This window comes from Pinus tabuliformis, chromosome 3_2 (assembly GCF_031772625.1).
Source record: "Pinus tabuliformis cultivar Carrire ecotype Pingquan chromosome 3_2, CPIR1, whole genome shotgun sequence".
NCBI lineage: Eukaryota > Viridiplantae > Streptophyta > Pinopsida > Pinales > Pinaceae > Pinus > Pinus tabuliformis.
In genome coordinates, this window is record NC_142302.1 from 338,491,147 (window position 1) to 338,512,642 (window position 21,496).

Genomic DNA, 21,496 nt, shown 5'->3' on the forward strand with positions numbered 1-21,496 from the left:
TATTTAATAACTTTATCCTTCATTTCTCAAATTTTTTGTGCTATATAAATCGCTCCGAGCTGCCGCGCTGCAACCCTAGCCGCGCCTTCTGAGCGACCTGCAAGCGCCCTCCCTCATGGAGCCTGGAGGTGGCCCTGCGGCCCCTCCCCCCTTCCCTCCGGAGATCGAAGCCTTTAAGGCTCTCGTATCTGCAACAGGAAAACGCCAGGTCACAGGCCCGCAGCAAAAATTCGTCAAAAAACTGGACAGTATACCCAAGGTTGCCTTACCAGAGGAGGAAATCTGTAGATCTGCGCTGAATTTAGCAGAAAAAGGTCTGATCGGCCAGTTCACCGGTTTGTGGCCATCCCCGAGAGCAGTCGAAGAATGGGTCAAAAGGAATTGGTTACCCTTGGTAAATGAAGGAATCAAAGTCTACTTTGTAGGAAAAGGGTATTTCGTTTTCCTGTTCGACAATACAGAGGATAGAGGCCTGATTTTCAGAAACGGGCCATACTTCATGGGGCCTCAAGGACTCTACTTGAACAAATGGTCTACTGATTTCGATCCAGCGCAAGATGTGCCCAAGGCGGTCCCTGTTTGGGTGCGCCTCCCGCATCTTCCCCTGCATTGCTGGAATCAAAGCTCTCTTCAATCCATAGGAAACGCACTTGGAAAATACATAGACCAGGCCCCAAGGAAGGATCAATACTCTTGTGCCCGGATCTGCGTGGAGGTCGATCTGGAAACAGGATTACCCGAAGCGATTCAGCTATCGGTGGCAAACTGGACACACATCCAAGAGCTCGATTACGAACAGCTGCCTTTCAAGTGTCGATTCTGCCATGAGTACGGGCACTTTGCAAGATACTGCAAAAAAAGAAACGAGGAGGCAACAGAGAAGGATAAAGAAGATCAATGGAAACAGGCAAAGAAGACAACATTCAGCAGACAGAGTAACATAAGCAAGGCTAAAGGGACAGAGAACAAAGTGGATAATGGAAGCACAAGTAACCAAAACGCTGGAAGCAGTGAAACAAAAGGCAATGAGGGGGATAAAAACCCCTTTGAAATCCTCACGCCTCCTTCAGATCCCCCGGAAGCAGGGGAAGAAGAACCACAACAGCAGGAGAATATTGAAGCCATGGAACCAGGTAATAATCCAATCCACACCCCAAGCAATATTTCTTCCCCTTCATACACAGAAATAATCAAAAAAAAGAAGAAAACCATAGAGAATATGGGATCATCAGATGATGAAACATTTGAAAGGACAACAAAAAGGGTTGGACGAAGATCAAACAAGGAAACCAGAGAAGAGGAGTCAGAAAGACAAAAAACCCTCGGCAGTCAAGCTACCATCGAAATGACACTAGGGAGGAATATCAGGCCTAGGGCCTCCAAAGGAGGAGGGCCTACCCCTTTAAGTGGTAAATGATGCAGTTGATCTCTTGGAACTGTAGGGGTCTGGGTAATCCCAACAAGGCAGATGCTATCAAAGACTTATTGAAGATGGAGTCCGCGGACATCCTTATGCTCCAAGAGACCAAAGTAGAAGGGGAAACCCTTCTAAACACCAGCATGCTGAAGTGGAAATTTGATTCAGGAAAGGCTGTTAGTGCAAGGGGATCGGCCGGTGGAATAGGCACGTTTTGGTCAAAAAGCTCTTTCACTTTGGAACGATCCACAGAGACCCAACATTGGATCCACACAGATCTGCGACATACGGTAAGCAATCTCTCCTTGGCTCTTTTTAATTTGTATGTCCCTGTCCACTATGAAGAAAAGAGAGAGTGTTGGAGGACACTAATGGCTTATATAGAATAGATTAACCCTACGAACATAGTCATTGGAGGAGATCTGAATATCATACTAGACCCCAAAGAAAAAAGAGGAGGAACATACTCTAGAGACCCCTTCGTCAACACTGTGGGAAATCTGATTACGCAGTGGGATCTAGTTGACTTCAAACCTATAAGAGGTAAATATACCTGGTCCAACAACAGATCAGGAGAAAATCAAATCTCTGCTAGGCTGGACAGGTTTCTCATCAGTAGCACATTAATGCTGGACAATAGAATGGTTTTCTCCAAGATTCTCCCCAAGCTTACATCGGATCACAAGCCAGTTCTACTCTGTATCAAAAAAGAAGAAGATCTCGGCCCTCTCCCTTTTCGCTTCAGCCCTCTCTGGGCAGGCAAAGACGGATTCTATGAAACTGTTCAAACGGCCTGGAGGATAGATGTTAACGGATCCCCAAGTTATGTGTGGGAACAAAAAATAAAAAATACCAAAAAAGCTCTGAAGGACTGGATTAAAAAATCTCTGCAAACTCCAACTAGCCAAAGGAAAGAAGCAGTTCTTCAGCTGGAAAGAGTCCAATTCGAAATGGAGGAGAAAGATCCCTCTCCCACAGATTTAGACATAGAAAAAACTGCCCAAAGGAAAGCATATTGTTGTTTCAGAACTGAAGAAGAATACTGGCGTTTAAAGTCCAGAAGCTTGTGGCTCAAATCTGGAGACAGGAACACCAAGTACTTTCATAGACAGTGCAGGGCACGAGTTTCCCGTAATCACATAGCAGAGATAACAAGCACAACCGGACAGGTGTACAATGGATTTTCACAAATCAAAGAAGCAGTTGTCACTCATTTCCAGAATCTTTTAAGTGCGGAAAGAAATGGAAATGAGGAGGATGCAGAGGAATTCCTCTCAACCATCCCAAACCTAGTCAAAGAGGAGGACAACGATTCTCTGTTGACCCCAGTCACGGATGAAGAGATAACTGATGTAGTTTGGTCCATGGAACCGGATAAAGCTCCAGGACCCGATGGGTTCTCAGCTCACTTCTACAGAATCTGTTGGGAAATCATCAAAAACGACCTATTCAGAATGATAAGAGGAATCCTGAGGAAGGCAAAAGTAGGAGGAGGAATCAACTCTACCTTCCTAGCCTTAATCCCTAAGGAAACAAACCCAAGGACCTTTGACAGATATAGGCCGATTTCTCTCTGCAACGTATCCTATAAGATTGTGGCCAAGCTGCTGGCCAACAGAATCAAGCCTCTACTCCCAAAGCTCATCTCTCAGGCACAAGGAGGATTCGTAAAAGGTAGACAAATTCTGGATAATGTCATCCAGATACAAGAAGCTCTCCACTCCAGCCTAGCCCGGAAAGAACAAGGTATGATCATTAAATTGGATATGTGCAATGCCTTTGATCGTGTTAATCGTTCCTTTTTATACAGGGTTCTAGCAGCATTTGGCTTTAAACAGGACTTCATAAACCTCATCAAGGCTTGTACAGAAAACGTTTGGATCGCCCCAATGGTGAATGGCAGACCGACGGATTTTTTCCAAGCAACTAGGGGATTAAGGCAGGGCTGTCCTCTTTCGCCCTTTCTATACATCTTGATGGCAGACGTTCTAAGTCGCAAGCTAACCCAAGAGAAACAAGTCGGTACCATTCCAGGGATAAGGATAGTTCAAGGCATAGCCCCGGTGAATCATGCGCTTTTCGCAGATGATTCAATTCTGTTGGGGGGCGCATCCACTAGAATTGCAAGCGCTTTCAAAACCATTCTTCAACAGTATTGCAACATCACCGGTGCATTAGTCAGTGAAAGGAAAAGTGCAATTTACAGTTGGAATATCGACCAGCACGCCACAGACAGAATTTCCAACATTCTGGGGTTCAAAGGATACGCTTTGTGGGAAAAAATCAAATACCTCGGCTTACCATTGACGAGGGGCTCCAATCGAAACCAACTGTGGGAAGAAGTGATATCTAAATTCAAAAATAAGATAACAGCGTGGGGCGGAGTTTGGCTCACCACCGGAGGCAAACTCACCCTCATCCGATCCGTGCTCTCTGCCCTGCCCACATATCAAGCCTCGTTGCTGCTGGCTCCAAAACAAATTACTGATCAAATCTCCAGCATCATTCGAAATTTTCTCTGGAGCGGAGGGAAAGGTAACAAGGAACGCTTCCACCTCATCAAATGGGAGACTGTGAAACGCCCAATAACCGAAGGCGGACTTCAGATCCGCGATCCCCAACATGCAAATTTGGCATTGGGAGGCAAACTCCTGTGGCAATTAATTACAGAACCTTCGCACCCAATCAGTCAGCTGCTGAACCTCAAATATTTACAAAAGCAACCAATATCATCTTTCAATCCAGCGCAATCTCCAAAAGGAACGCAGGCCTGGAGGCTGTGTTGCAGAGGGATCGAATTTTTCCGAAAGCATTTATACAAAATTCCTGGGAATGGCAAAAACTCGCTGCTATGGAAAGAACGAATCATGAATCACTCCCCTCTATCCACCATCAACGAAATAGCAGAGTTGAGAGCCTGGTTAATCTCTAAAGGGGTAAGGAAAATAGCGGACATAGCAGAGTGGGACCTCAATGGCAACTGGCAGCGCTGGACGTTGCCAACCATCCCAATCCACTTAAAAGAACAGTCAAAAATCCTGTTAGAGGCAATAACAGATTTTACTCCTGTGCACAAGGAAGAGGAAGATCAATGGGGATGGGGGAAAACAGGAGAGTATACGGTCAAACAAGGCTACTTTCAAATGCAAGGAAAACAGGAGTCACAGTATCCGGATTCAGTTTGGAAACAGATATGGGAAAACTTCAGCATTCCCAAGATTAACTTCTTCAGCTGGACCTTATTCCACAACAAAATCTTGACCGGAGACAATTTGTGCAAAAGGAACTTTGCAGGCCCGCATCGTTGTGTCCTCTGCAAGAACGCTTCAGAAACAGCAGTCCATTTGTTTATTGACTGTGAGTACGCACAGAAAGTGTGGAACAGCTTCTTAATTGGGCTGAATGTGAGTCCCCCAACACGCTGTCAGATCACAGACTTGTTTTTGACATGGAAAACTCGGTACCCCCACAGCATCAACGAAAAATCTCTTTGGTACAAGTTATGGATTGCTGCACCGAAATACGTTTGTTGGAAGTTGTGGCTCTCCAGGAATGAAGCTGTCTTCAACCACAAAGACATAAATGCAGAAGCAGTAGCAAGGCAGGCCAAGGATCTCCTCCTGGAAACTCTGAGACAAACTAGCGTCAAAGACAGCAACCTCAGAAATGAAGAAAAGGCGTGGCTGGAAGGTTATACTCCCATGCCAACTACTCTTGCCATCATCCGCCCAAACCACAAGGAAAACTGGCAGTACAGAGACAATTCAGACAATTTTCAAAATTGGTGGAAGTCACAAGGTAAATGTACAATCTTCTTTGATGGGGCTTCGAAAGGAAACCCAGGCAAATCAGGAGCAGGAGGCGTCATTTACTTTCAGAATGGCAGAAAAGAGGAATTCAGTTGGGGACTTGGGATAAAAACCAACAATCAAGCGGAAGCACTCAGTCTATTAAAAGCTTGTCAACTGACCAGAAAAGGAAATGCAAATGAAATTATAGTTTTGGGAGATTCAGAACTGCTGATAAGGTCTCTAATACACAAGAAAAGTCTCAAAGATCCAGTTCTAAACAAGCAGCTAGCAAGAGTAAACAGATTATTGAAGGAATTCTCATCAGCACAGCTCTTCCATATCCTCAGAGATTTAAACACTGAAGCAGACAGGTTAGCAAATGTAGGATGCAATCTTGAAAAAAGTATGATCAGCATAAATGCAGAGACTCCGAAAATGGCAATCATTCCTTAGGAGCACTAGAAAAACAAAGAAAAGCAATGAAAGGGATTTGTAATACTTGCTTGGCTTTGGCCTTAAATAAATAAAATACTCGTTTCAGTTAAAAAAAATAAAATTCTTTGTGCTATATATTTCTTAAACCCTACTTGAAAATTTTTAAATGTCCTTATAACACCCATTAAATTTTAATTCCTATTTATAAAAAGTTTTTATGGTAATTTTAATAAGTCCATTCAATAACATTATTATTATTTGATTTTTTTATTATTATTAGGTCATTACCCTCTAATAATATTAATAATACCAATATTACATCTCTAAATGCTTATTAGTTTAATATTTTATTTCTAGAGTTTCTTTCCTTTGTTTGGTTAAAGATTAATGGTTAAATATTTTATTAATAAATTAAAACTTTTATTTGAAAGATTAATTTTAATTAATCTTTGTTTAAAAACATTATTATTTTAATAATTTAAATTTCAATTCTCTTTCAATTAATTGGTCAAAGGTTGAATCTATCAAATGTTTTTATATAATTTCTCAATTGAAATTTATCAATTTTTAAAATGAAAAAATAAGTATTTTGTAAAATAACCTTTACAATTTTAAAATCTATATAAGCATTTTTTTATTTAAATCGTTTTAAAAATTATACTCCAATTAAGATGAATCTAGGTTGGTTTATTTAATATCAATGTCCTTCATCCCAAGTTCTTTATGCAAAATATTTCTTGAACTCCCCTTAAAAAAATTTAAATCTTCTTATATCACCCATTAAACATTAATTTCTATTTTTATATTAAAAAGATAAATAAATAAATAAATAAAATTATCATTATTTTAATAAACCCATTCAATAATGTTATTATTGTTTTACTTTTTTATTATTATTAAGTCATTACCCTTTCTGTATTCAAGCTTCTGTGATCCATAATGAATTAAACAAAGTCTTTCAGTAGAAATCACATGAGAGAATTTTTTGCTGACGCGTTTCGAACCAACAAGTGTCGTTCATCATCAGGACCAGATGAAGAACAAGTGTGATTCATCATCAGGACAAGATGAAGAGGCAGACCATGGCAAATGCTTAAATAGAGAGCAATGTAGAGACATAATTTCAAGTAACGGCTATATTTGAACAATAATGTTTAAATTATAATATTAATTTATTGATATATTAAAGACAAATATTATTAAGTAACGACTATATTAAACGGCTAATTTTTGAAAAAAAAAAATAATGATATTATTTCATTAATTTATTAAAAATATTAATAGGTAACAGCTATATTAAATGGCTAGTTTTTGAAAAATAATATTTAAATTAATTTATTAAAACCCAATATTACTAATTCTTGAAAAATAATATTCAAATACTGATATTAATTTATTAATTTATTAAAATATTAATATGTAATGGCTATATTAAATGGCTAGTTTTTGAAAAATAATATTTATATTAATTTATTAAAACCAAATATTACTAGTTTTTGAAAAATAATATTTAAACTGTGATATTAGTTTATTAATTTATTAAAAACAAATATTAATAAACAACCACTATATTAAAGTTTTTGAGGAATAAGATTTAAAATAAATAATCAAAGTCAAACTTTAAAGGAGGGGAGTGAAAAATTATAAAAACTAGTGAAGACCCTAATAGAGACAAAATCATTTGATAAATAAATTAACTAATGAAAATAAAATAAAATAAATCAAAAATAAATAATGGAAAAATAAATAAAATAAAACAAAAGTATACACAAGTCAATATATATATATATATAAACACAAACATATATATATATCCAAAAAAATCAATAAATAAAACGGGGTCAACAATAAAATATGGGGCGAGGGCCCATTAAACAAATAACAAAAATACTAAAAGGAGTTAAGAACGAATAGGATGATAAAATACATGAAAAAACATGAAGGATCAAGAAAATAAACTCTAATGAAGAATAAATCAACAACAAATACTATAAAAAGGATGTCAATACCTACATAGATAAACAAACAAACAAAAATAAATCCCAAAAAGAAGCCTAAAAAACTAGGAGGACAAGACAGGGACCTAACTTCTATTAATATTCCAACCATCATCTCTATTCAAATTATTGGGTCTTTTTTCAATTTCTAGGGCCTCCCTCAATTTACGATGACAGAAATGACTAACCTTAACAACGACTTGGGCCTCCTCAATGCAGATGTGATGCTTAGATTTATCTGCATGCTCCGCCAAAGCAGAGGAGCAGGTCATATAAATCTAAGCATCACATTTGCATTGAGGAGACCCAAGTCGTTGCTAAGGTTAGTCATTTCCATCATCGTAAATTGAGGGAGACCCAATAATATGAATAGAGATGATGGTTGGAATATCAGTAGAAGTTCGATCCGTATCTTGTCCTCCTAGTTTTTTAGGCTTCTTTTTGGGATTTTTTTTTTTGTTTATTTATCTATGTAGGTATAGGCATCCTTTTTATAGTATTTGTTGTTGATTTATTCTTCATTAGAGTTTATTTTCTTGATCCTTCGTGTTTTTTTATGTATTTTATCATCCTATTCGTTCTTAACTCCTTTTAGTATTTTTGTTATTTGTTTAATGGGCCTAAGCCCCATATTTTATTGTTAACCCCGTTTTATTTATTGATTCCCCCATATTTTATGGTTAACCCCGTTTTATTTATTGATTATTTTTTTGGATATATATATATATATATATATGTTTCTTTTTTTGTTTGTTTATTTTTATTTTTATTTTTATTTATTTATATATATATTTATTTTGACTTGTGTATATTTTTGTTTTATTTTATTTATTTTTCCATTAATTATTTTTATTTTATTTTATTTTATTTCCATTAGTTAATTTATTTATCAAATGATCTTGTCTCGATTAGGGTCTTCAATCGTTTTTATAATTTTTTACTCCCCTTCTTTAAAGTTTGACTTTGATTATTTATTTATTTATTTATTTTAAATATTATTTCTCAAAAACTAGCTGTTTAATATAGCGGTAACTTATTAATATTTGTTTTTAATAAATTAATAAACTAGTATCATAGTTTAAATATTACTTTGCAAAAACTAGCCGTTTAATATAGCCATTACATATTAATATTTTAATAAATTAATAAACTAATACCAGTGTTTAAATATTATTTTTCAAGAACTAGCAATTTTCGGTTTTAATAAATTAATTTAAATATTATTTTTCAAAAACTAATCATTTAATATAGCCGTTACCTATTAATATTTTTAACAAATTAATGAAATAATATCATTATTTAAATATATTTTTCAAAAACTAGCCGTTTAATATAGCCGTTACTTAATAATATTTGTTTTTAATATATTAATAAATTAATATTATAATTTAAACATTATTGTTCAAATATTTCCATTACTTGAAATTATGTCTCTACATTACTCTCTATTTAAGCATTTGCCATGCTCTGCCTCTTCGTCTAGTCTTGATGATGAACCACACTTGTTGGTTCAAACACGTCGACCAAAAAATTCTCTCATGTAATTTCTATTGAAAGACTTTGTTTAATTCATTACCCTTTAATAATATTCATAATACTAATATTACACCTTTTAATGTTATTAATTTAATATTTTATTTCTAAAGTTTCTTTATTACATCTCTTAATGTTATTATTTTAATATTTATTTCTAAAGTTTCTTTTATTACATATCTTAATATTTTGTTTCTAGAGTTTCTTTTACTTGTTTCGTCAAAAATTAATCATTAAATATTTTATTAATAAATTAAAACTTTTACGTGAAAGATTTGGTTTCTCATCAATTCAATTGAAATGTGTTTGGGAATTTAACTCTCCTTATAGGTAAAATAAAAATAATGTAACAATTAAATGTAAAGTGCAACTAAGAGGATACAATTATGAACAACTATTGTTAATTGAACTTAGATTTTAAAGGGTAAGGCATTGCACATTCTGCCTAAAAAAATGTGTAAAAAACCCCTAAATATGAGAATACCCCAAAATTCATAGATAATCGTAAAATATATGAAAATGATTTATATTAATTTAAAGAGTATGCGCCTTTTATTTCCTAAATCAACTAAGAGGATACAATTACAGATGGCTATCACTAATTAAATTCATATTTCAAATGGTACCCCACTACACATTCTACTTAAAAAAAAATAGTAAATAACCTTGAAATATGGAAATACCCCAAAATTCATAAATAATCCTAAAATATATGAAAATGATTTCCATTAATTTAAAGAATATACAATATGCATCATGAAAAGAGTCTTTTATTTCCTAAATAGCTAAACAATAATGAATTATGAAATCCATGTGCCTGACCCAAAATACTTTGTTTCTAGTCTAAACATGGGCCCTCACTTCTCCTACAGAGAGAAAAGACCTTACCTGAAAAAAACATAACAAAGAACTGTCACATAAAAATGAAATTAAGAAAAATGAAATGTGCAGAGAAGCCAAATGAAAAGCTTTCGATACTTGCATGATGAGTGGTGGGTGTGATAAGGTATGTTGGTGGGTAATATTCATAAATAAATTAACCCACGACACCCTCACTTTCATTCACTATGTCTGCCATGAATGGAAGCCTTAACAAAACTTAAAGTTGGCAATATCTTTGAAGTGTTAAGGCTTTAAGTCACTTATGGTTACTTACAGTCACTTCTAGGCTTGTTGGTAAAAATCTACATCGATGGAGTCCCATGGAAGTAAAACATTAAAAATAGTTGGTCGATAAGATTGAATTCTTTTATCCATTAATAGTTTTACTTTTACAACTCCCTATTGCACTAACTACTCTTCAACTAAATCATTCTCTAAAAAAGAAAGGGAAAATTCATTAGAATTTTATGTCTTTAAAAAGGCGACATTAAAAAAGAATACCATGGGAAAAACCATGGGTTGATAAAACCTTGAAAACCATTAATGTTTATAGGATAGGACAGGACAAGTCAACATCTCTTCCATACTAAGAGAGTCTTATGGCATTAAAACAATAAAAATAGTTGGTCGATAAGATTGAATTCTTCTATCCAATGATAGTTTTACTTTTACAACCCCTATTGCACTAACTACTCTTCAACTAAATAATTCTTTAAAAAAATAAAGGGAAATTTCATTAGAATTTTATGTCTTTAAAAAGGCTACATTAAAAAAGAATACCATGGGAAAAACCATGCGTTGTTAAAACCTTGAAAACCATTAATATTTATAGGACAGGACACGACAACATCTCTTCTATACTAAGCTAGAGAGCATCTCTTCTATACTAAGCTAGAGAGCGCTCTCGACACAATAAATATAATAAAACAATAATCATATCAATTGAAAAAACAGAATATGAAATAAGTCATTTTATACTCCAATAAAAATAAATAAAAAATTAAAAAAAAAAATTATATATATATATGATAGGAAAAAACTCATTTTGATACTATCAAATTTTTTAAATGTAAAATTTCAATTAAATTTTGAAATTATGAAAAAATATTTATTTTTCTAAATATTTAATCACTCTCCATATTTTGATAGATACAAGACTGAGATGAACCTAAAATAGTACCTACACATTCTCTTATAAAATAAGTTATTTTATTTATACAATAAATTGGAGATGAACAATATTTTTTGGTTTAACATTCATTTCTTAAATAATATTGGATATAACCTTATTCAATTTCATAAATTTAGTTACTCTTTAGAACTTCTATCTCAGGAAAACCACAATGTTGTAAATATAAAAATAACGTTTTGAAAAATATTTAGTTGATTTTGTGGATTTCTCTGGACAAAAATTTGTTAATAGAAAAGAAATATAACTATTATCATCATTATGGATAAACGTGTCGCACCTTTAAACACATATTCCACCAAAATGTTTTCAAAGTTAAAACATTTTAATTACTTAATCATGTTGAAATTATATTAATTTTTAAACCCATATTCCACCCAAACATTTTAATTACTTAATCATGTTGAAATTATATTAATTATTAAGTAAATGTATATTGTGAGATGTCATACCCATGATTAAAATTGGGTATGTGAAACCATTTCTAACCATTGGCTTTAACATCACTGAAGATAAGAGAAATTCCATAAATCAAGTCATAATGTATTGCATGTGCTACGTAAGGTATAACAATGGACACCTCAATGTATATTAGTGCATGCATATATATATATGCAAGCTTGGTAAGGGATGTTGCATGTATGTGCTTATTAATGGTAATTAACTAGTGCAAATTTAGCCATCAATATAAATGTGTAATATGAGTAGAATACCAAGGTATACTAACCTTGTCGATTAGTAATTCAGCAAATATATGAGAATTAATTGCACAATACACATATATGTCTAGTTTTCATATAGTCAATAAATATGTTTTCATTATAGTTTATCAAAGAGAAATGAATATAGAACACTTGCATGATTTCCATCTAATTATGTAGTTGGATATAAATAGCTAACCACATTTACAAATTATGATACTTCAATCTACGATTTAACCCCGACACTAGCATGTTACTTATAATTTCATATTTTATTCCATTATGCTACAACCATGATATGAGTGCACAACTAATGCATTTACGTGATATAGTTAAAAAAATATATAAAAAACATAAGTGTATAAGGTTAGTGCATTTACATTATATAGTTAAAAAAAAAATATACAAGAAACATAAGTTTAAGAGAATTTTTTCGGCATAAATGTCAAATGATTTATCTTGTGATTTACGCCGAAGAATTTCTCTTAAACCTAATATGGATCACAGAAGTCTCAATTCAACAAAAGAAACATAAGTGTATAAGGTTAGTGCATTTACGTGGTATAGTTAAAAAATATACAAGAAACATAAGTGTATAAGGTTAATTCATATGCATGTGTTTAATTTGACTTTAATATTATGAATTTAAAATTTTCTTTCTTTTTTTAAATATAATGGACTATGTTGAATGATGTTGTTATTGATGTTAAAGTAAGTTGTCGACAATCAGTATGAAGAACACATCTTTTTTTGTAGCGAATAAAAGAAATCAAGTCTTGATGAGATTTTGAAAAAGCTTTGACATGAACGCTTTTAATATACGTAGTAGATTGCAAATATAGGAAGTACCAACTTCTTCTTTATCGTCAAGAGTATGTGAGGAAATGAAGCCTATAGCAAAGCCAAGATGCCCCACAGTAGATTGAATAAAAATAATATGAAGGACAGTGACATCGCATGCAAGACCACCATGGATTGATTGTCATTGTCAAGTTGTTTCCAATGGTAGGCAACATGCCATGTGGTTCCCCTCAGTTGATGAGATATACTCATTTAAAGATAGTGTGCCCCAATGCATGGGCCAATTCACGCAATGCCAACAAAATAATAATAACACAAATAGTGTGATCTTCACCCAAACAATTATGACGCGGCTCCCCAACAAAAATTATAATGCAGAAGGAGGTCCAAGTCCACCTTAAAATAATGAATTTTATTTTTGTAAATTTTTTTATAAGAGATTTAAGATTGAACTAAATTCTTGGGTATTTTAAATAGAAGTTAAATTCAAATAAGGTAGGTCGGCTCCCAATAGCCCCAAGGGATAGCTTAGTTGGTTGAGTTCCCGTTGCTAAGTACCTTTCCAATTGGGAGGTCACAGGGTCAAAAATCATCGATGTCATTGGGGTTAGGCCCAAAAAATTAGGCTGGTGGGTAGATCCCTTTAGGTGGATCTGCCCGGATTATTTCTTGTGGATGTAGCAACCACTTAGTGACCGTAAACCACAGTTGGGAAAAAAAGGTAGGTCGGCCCCCTCCCTTGTACCCTTTGAAAAGCTATAAAAGGGAGAAGACGTCTGCCCTTTGTACATACATTTTTTATCCTCGACAAAAGATATGAAATTACAAGTGCACATTAGAAGGATAAGGTTGAGCGCAATCCTTTATTTTCATGGTGTGTTTCACCTTTTTCATTTATGTTTATGGCTCATTGTTTAGTTATTCCTAGGCCAAGTTTCTAAGACCAATAAGGGCCTGATCTTAGGCCATATCTAAAGCAAGTTTGGCCTAATTTGTGGCCACATCTTAAGTTTTTTTAAGGTCAAGAAGACCAAATTTTGTTTTCTCTTCATGGTGTATTTCTCAAGTCAAGAACGAATTTTGTTTTCCCTTTCAAGGGATAATTTTGAGGTTAAATATTTGTTGAGACTGAGCTTTATGTGAAGGACATTTAGGTTTAAAATCTTAGTTTCATATCACAATAGGTAGGCTGAGTATTGGTTTGATGATCAAAATCAAGATTATATTAGCAAGTTGAATCTTGTCAACAAGAGAAGCAAAGTACAATGTTTAGAAAGTCAATTTTTGTCGCAATCAAGGGTTGAGTTAGCAATCAACAGATAGGCCAAAATTCTAAGTTCTTTGCATTAATTATTGCATACAAAGTTCAGCTTGTTTGGTGGACAAGGTTATCAAATAATGTGCAGGTCGAAATCATCCATTTGTGAGGACTGAAGTAACCTCATAAGGATCGAGTTTACTTTTGTTATTGTTGGTCGAATAAACATCCATTGTTGGCATGTCATCCTTTAATTATATAGGCAATTTGAGCATGACCTAGGAGAGGATGAGTTATAGTGGAAGTTGATTCTAGTTTGTGGGATGACTTGGGATAGATCGAATCTATATTTAGAGAGATTAAGTATCATTTGAAGAGTTGATTGGAGTCCCTGTACTTGGACTAGAACTAGAATTTCAATATGTTATTGAATTCTTTGTTGTCACACATTGTACATGACTATTTTGAATCGGGTTGAGGTATAAATTCTAGGAAGGTCAAACCATCTCAGGATTCTAAGGCATCCAAGTAAGGGATCTTCATAAAACAATTGAGATAGCTTAAGGTTGGGTATAGGATAGACCCGTGGTACATCAGATTGTGTATGTGGAAAAGAACTAGCAATGACATGATTTTGCTTTTGTGAAAAGGGAAGCATTGAGGAGAGTTATCTCATTGGTGATAGCAATAACAATAGTGGGGTTGACAATAGTATTGTGACAATGTTATGACAATTGGATAGAAGTAGAGGCAATGCAACAATGCTATTAACAGTAGTGGTTGGTAGTGATCAAAACAACGGTTATGTAGTACAGTGACTGAGCAACGTATTCATTGTGATCTATCTTATTCAATTATTTTATCTTCAGGGTAGTATGGTGGTGCGAGGGAGGAGACCAAAGACTCCTTCAAGTTGTTTCTTGAGAAGATATTAAATCCTAAGGGTGATAAGGTGGTGCAAGGTGGAGATTGAAGTCTCCTTTATGTCGTTGCTTGAGAACACTTCAGGGTGGCAGGGTGGTGCTAGGGTAGGTTGGTGCTTGTGCAACAATTTTGTGCTTGTAGGGTATTGGAGCATCCTTCCAGTTGGTGTTGGAGAATCCAGGGTGTTGGTGCATCCTTGTAGTTGTTGTTGGATAAACCAGGTTATTGGTGCATCCTTCTAGTCGGTGTTGATAAATTAGGGAGTTGGAGCTTCCTTCAAGTTAGGGCCTATAAATTAGAGGGTTGATTCCTCCTTCCAGTTGGTGTTGGAGAATCATGGAGGTTGGTGCTTCATGTTGATGTAATCTTCAAGAAATATATTAAAAGCATTCAGTGGTTTTCTCTCGTTTGAGTTTCCACATAAAGATCACTTGTGTACTATGTGTGATGTTATGCATTGTTAATGATTAATATTTACATAAATTATTAAATTGTTAAGAAGTTCCCAATGTTGATTCACCCCCCCTTCGCAATTTTGTGAATATTCCAACAATTGGAATTAGAGTCGATTTCCTTCACAACAGTTTAACCACTGGAAGGTAGATCATGGATTGCACAAAACATGGAACTCTAATGTTAGACGGACATAACTATGCATTTTGTAGAAATTTTTCATTTCCCACCCCGGTTTCAGTTTCTCCTTATTTCTCCCATATAGTTAAATGCCCTTTCCCATAACCATACATTTAACAAGCTGGAAAAAATAAATTTGCTGAAAACACAAATTCTGGAAATTTTACAGAATGCTGGAAATTGCAGAAATAAAAATCAGCAATAATAAATAGCCATTAAAACACATTTAAACACTGAGATTTTTGGTCAATGTGACTCTAGAAAAACCCCCCACAACTCTTGGGGAAAACTAGTTTGAGAGCTCTTCTTTATTTCTGGAAAATGCCTTTTTACAGTAAGAGAAATATTCAGTAAAAATCAGCAAGCAAACTTTTACAACTTATCTCAGCCTTTCTGAAACTCAGCCTTGCTAAAACTCCGCCTTGTTGAAACTCCGCCCTGCTGAAACTCCGCTGCTGAAACTCCGTTGCTGAAACTCCGCTATGCTGAAACTCCGCTTTGCTGAAACTTCGCTGTTGAAACTCCGCAGCTGAAACTCCGCTCTGCTGAAACTCCGCTGCTGAAACTCCGCAACTCACTGTCCAGAAATCTCCCTTGCTCTCTTGCTCTCCTTCTCTCAATCTGCTCATGAAAGAATGAATGACCTTTTCCTCCTTTTCTTCCTTTAATCTAACCCCAAGTGACTTTTGGGTGATCCAAGTGAATTTTGGGTGATCCCTAAATCCAATGGTTGAAATAGATTGAGATCTAAGGCTGAGATTAAATGCTCATTTAAATCTCACTTTTTATTTTTTAATTCACCCCACTTTAATAAAGACCCACTTAGTCACTTATTTCCAAAGTCACTTTTCCTTTCTAATTTTTCATTGACTTTATAAAAGTCACTTTAAAATTAGACTTAGTAACTTTATCACTTAAAGTCACTTTTAAATTAGATTTAACTTTATAAAATTATAAAGTCACTTTAGGAGAAAAATTAAATTATTTTGGACACTTTTCCCTAGGCCAAAGATCAAAGCCTAAGGGAACCACCTGTCCTCCAGTACCAAATTTCAACACTCCCTCTTACCGAGGAAGGTGTTCCTCACCGCACCCATCTTGTCTCTGAAGTAGACATGCTTGCCCCGTGGTAAGGCTTTGGTAAGAATATCTGCAACCTGCTCATCAGTGGAAATATACTCAAGCTTCGCAGCTCCCTTCTGAACATAGTCTCTGATGAAATGATATCTGATCCCGATATGCTTTGAGCTGTCATGAAATACTGGATTCTCCGTGAGTTTAATGCAACTCTGATTATCACAGTAAATCACTGAAGGTCTCAACGGTTGACCAAATAAGCCAAACAACATCTTGCGAAGCCAGATAGCCTCACGACTAGCTAGAATGGCTGCTATATACTCTGCTTTCACTGAACTCAGTGCTACTGACTGCTGTTTACGGCTGAACCATGACACTATTGCTGAACCCAACCCAAAATAGCACCCTGAAGTGCTCTTCCTATCAGAAGCACAACCTGCCCAATCAGAATCAGTGTATCCTGCCAATCTCACTCCATCTCCCTGCCTGTAGTCCAGACCATAATCCATTGTCCCCTGCAAGTACCGCAAAATGTGTTTTGCAGCCACCCAGTGAACCTTCCTAGGCTCACACATAAACTGACTCATCGTGTTGACTGCAAAACAGATATCTGGTCTAGTGTTGACCAAATACATCAAGGAACCAATCAGCTTCCTGTACAATGTGGCATCCACCAACTCGGAATCCGAAGCATGAAGCTTCTTCCAGTTGGTGATCATCGGTGTCGACATGGGTCTACAATCCTCCATGTGGAATCTGCTAAGGATGTCCACAATATACTTCCCCTGCCCCAGGAAGAAATGCCCCTCCTTCTGCCACACCTCCAAGCCCAAAAAGTAATGCATCAAGCCGATGTCCTTCATCTCAAACTCCGTCGCAAGATCTCTCTTGCAGTGCTCTATGAGTCTCTCTGCACCTGTAATGACCAAGTCATCCACATACAGCACCAGAATGAGAGGCTCCTCACCAATCAAATAAAGTAAAGGTTCGGATCTGCCTCACTCTTTGTGAAACCCATCCCCTGCAAATATGTATCTATCCTGGAGTACCAAGCTCTGGGAGCTTGCTTCAGGCCATAAAGGGCCTTCTTCAGTCTGCACACATGGGACTCCTTCCCATGCACCTCAAAGCCCTGTGGTTGCTCAATGTACACCTCCTCCTGTATGAAGCCATTGAGAAATGCAGTCTTCACATCCATCTGGTGGATCTTCCAACCCATCTCTGCTGCTATCGATATAATGGATCGGATCGAAGTATATCGAGCCACGGGAGCGAAGGTCTCCTCATAATCAACTCCCTCTACCTGGGAGAACCCTCTAGCCACAAACCTTGCTTTGAATTTCTCAATGCTGCCATCTGCAGCATGCTTTACCTTATAAAGCCATTGGAAGTAACCACGGATTTGCCCTCAGGCCTCGGCACCACCTCCCAAACATCATTCTTCATGATAGAAGAATACTCCTCATGCATGGCCTCTCTCCAGACCTGCTGGCTAGCTGCCTCCTCTAGCTAGAAGGCTCAGAGTCAAGGATGCTGGTAACCATCGCCATATAGCTACAAAACCTCTCAGGTGGTCTACTCTCTCTGACCGGCCTCTTCGGCTCAGCAACAGATGAGGCATCTCTCAAGGTGTCCTGAAGCCACTTGGGCTTCCTCTTCCCTGAGCGCACTTCTCCCACCGGAGAATGAAACTCCTCCTCATCATCATCAAGAGCCTGAACTCCTGACTGTCTGTCTGCTGTCCTCCTGCCTGCACCTGAACTGTAGAAGCTGAGGTACCGTGTGAACTATCCATCAGTGGACTCCCTAGTGAACTGCTCTGTGAACTGTTCTGTATGCTGCCCAGAGCACCACCCCTCTGGCTCGGTGAGCCACTGCTCACTGACGGACCTGACATCCTCATAGATGTACCTCCTGATCCTCCTGATCCCTGCCCACTGGATCCCTGCGACTGACTCAACTGCGGCTGAGGGTCTGGCTGATCCAGATACTCTAACTCCCGTGACCTCCTAAAGGCCCTATCCTCCTTGAACTTCACATCCCGTCTGACAACAACTCTCCTCTGTGCAGGAATGTAAATCCGAAAGGCCTTTGAGGTCTCACTGTAGCCCACAAAGATACCCTTCTCTGCGGTGGGCTCTAGTTTGGTCCTCTTCTCCTTGGGTATATAGGAGTATGTAATGCATCCAAAGATATGAAGATGACCAATATCAGGCTTCTTCCCAGAGAAAGCCTCCTCTAGAGTCATGTGCCCCAAGGCACGATGCAGACTCCTATTCTGCAAGTAAACAGCTGTGTTGTAGGCCTCTGCCCACAAGAACAATGGGCAACCCCTATGATGGATATGTTCTTCCTCTCTGCAACCCCGTTTTGCTGGGGGTTGTAAGGAATAGTGAACTCCCTCCTAATGCCTGCCTCCGCACAATAGTCAACAAACTCTCCAAGGGTGTACTCTCCTCCATTGTCCGACCTCAGGGACTTGATCTTTCGACCTGTCTGTGTCTCCACCTGAGCTCTGAACTCCTGAAACCGCTTGAAGACCTCACTCTTGGTCTTCAAAAAATAAATCCAGGTCCTCCTGGAGTGATCATCAATGAATAAAACATAGTACTCATATCCACTCAAGGAAACATGAGACATCCGACCACTCACATCAGAATGAATCAAATCAAGTATCCCAGTCACTCTGCTGTCACTGCTGGGAAAAGGGGATTTGGCAAACTTGCCCATCGCACAAACTCTGCAAGTATCAAAGTGACTAGTACTGAAATCTAGCACACCTGTAGTGATCTCCCACAATGTCCTCAAGGCTCCATGATACATATGTCCCATCCTGCGGTGCCAAATCTCACACAGCTCAGAACTGCTAGCTCTGTTGTTGGTACTACTGCTCAATGCCAAAAGGGGCTGGAATGCAAACTTGTACACCTTTGCATGGCGTACACCTATCACTCTAGCTGAATCAGCTGGAGTGCCCCTGGGATACATCAACACCTGTCCTCCCCTGAACAGTACCTCATATCCTCTGTCCTCCAAAGCTGAGACGGATATGAGGTTCTTCTTCATCCCTGGCACATAAAGAACATCTGACACTTTCAAGGGAGGTTTGGACTCCCTCTAAAATGTCAGTGTCCCCACCCCGACTGCTCTAACAACTCTGTCATCACCGAGTACTACCTCTATATCAGTGCCACTCTCTGAAAGCTCTGAGAAGTACTCATGGACTCTTGTCATGTGACGTGAAGCCCCACTGTCCACATACCAGATACCTGAAGATGCTCCGCTAATCGAGGGAAAAGCATGCTCCCTCTGAACCTGTGTGGCAGGTGATCCTGCACTAGAGGACTCACACGTAGTGAACGCAAACTCCCGGTCAAAACGACCTACAAAGTCCTCAATCTCTGCTGAAGCTGCCACGTCCTGGTTCTTCCCCTTCTTCTTCTTCTTCTCCAGACACACAACTGCATAGTGTCCCATATTTTGACAATTCCAACACTTCACCTTGGAATAGTCCTTCTGTGTGTTCCCCTGTTTACCTTTACCTTTTCCTTTGCTCCCACCACTGCTTGTGGAAGCCTGCTTCTTCCCTTTGCCTTTCTTGCCTCCTGCCACCAGTGCTACATCCTCATCCTGCTCAACTGGTTTGGCTGCCCCAAGCTGACCTTTCCTGATCTCTGTTTGAATGCAATCATCCCAAAACCTCTCCCATGTGGGAAGGGTCTCACGTGCACAAACCCCATCAGCAAAGTTCAACCATGAACGAGGGAGGTCATTCACTGCAATTCGCACCAACTCAGTGGGTGGAATGGCCTCTCCAATCGCTGCCAACTCATCTCTCACATTAGTAATCTTTGTGAGATATCCAGCTGCACTATCATTACCCATCTTAATGTTCTTCAGCTTCTCCTTCAGGACCATCTTCCGGTTCTCATTGGTACTCTGGTAGAGATTGGACAATGCTGTCCACATCTCATGGGCATTGCTCTTTCCTCTCACATGAGGAATGCAATGGTCTTTGATTCCGTTTAGAATCAGCATCTTACCCTTGTTGCTATTTTTATTATAAGCTGTCAACTGAGTAGCATCAGTAGGCACAACAACAGGGTTCTGTGTGGTATGCACCATGATATCCCAGACTTCTGCCTCCTCAAAGATACTCTGCATTCTTTCCTTCCAAACGCTGTAATTTGTATGTCCATCCAGCCTATCCTCCACCCTCAATCCCAATGACATCCTGCTGTCCTAAAACTGAAAAATAGCACTGCTGTAGTAAAGATAAAACTGCTGTTTATGAAAAAAATCAGCTTGCTGGAATTTTCTGAGTGAAAAATCAGCAGCTGTAATTTTTCCTTTTGCTATCCCAAATTGTCCTTCAGCACTCAAGCTTTGATACCATGTAGAAATTTCTCATTTCCCACCCCGGTTTTCAGTTTCTCCTTATTTCTCCCATATAGTTAAATGCCCTTTCCCATAACCATACATTTAACAAGCTGGAAAAAATAAATTTGCTGAAAACACAAATTCTGGAAATTTTACAGAATGCTGGAAATTGCAGAAATAAAAATCAGCAGTAATAAACAGCCATTAAAACACATTTAAACACTGAGATTTTTGGTCAATGTGACCCTGGAAAAATCCCCTACAACTCTTGGGGAAAACCAGTTTGAGAGCTCTTCTTTATTTCTGGAAAATGCCTTTTTACAGTAAGAGAAATATTCAGCAAAAATCAGCAAGCAAACTTTTACAACTTATCTCAGCCTTGCTGAAACTCCGCCTTGCTGAGACTCTGCCCTGCTAAAACTCCGCTGTACAGACTTGCTGAAACTCCACCCTGCTGAAACTCCGCTCTGTTGAAACT

General features: G+C 37.4%; 1 protein-coding gene across 1 annotated transcript; it reads left to right on the top strand.

The window, feature by feature from the left end:
- The first annotated feature begins 115 nt into the window (after positions 1–115).
- Positions 116–5,661, top strand: LOC149180874 (uncharacterized). Its single transcript, XM_089414018.1, has 3 exons — positions 116–1,133; positions 1,586–1,707; positions 1,930–5,661. The coding sequence occupies exons 1-3, from the start codon at positions 116–118 to the stop codon at positions 5,659–5,661; spliced, it is 4,872 nt and encodes a 1,623-aa protein (XP_089270144.1).
- The last annotated feature ends 15,835 nt before the right edge of the window (positions 5,662–21,496 follow it).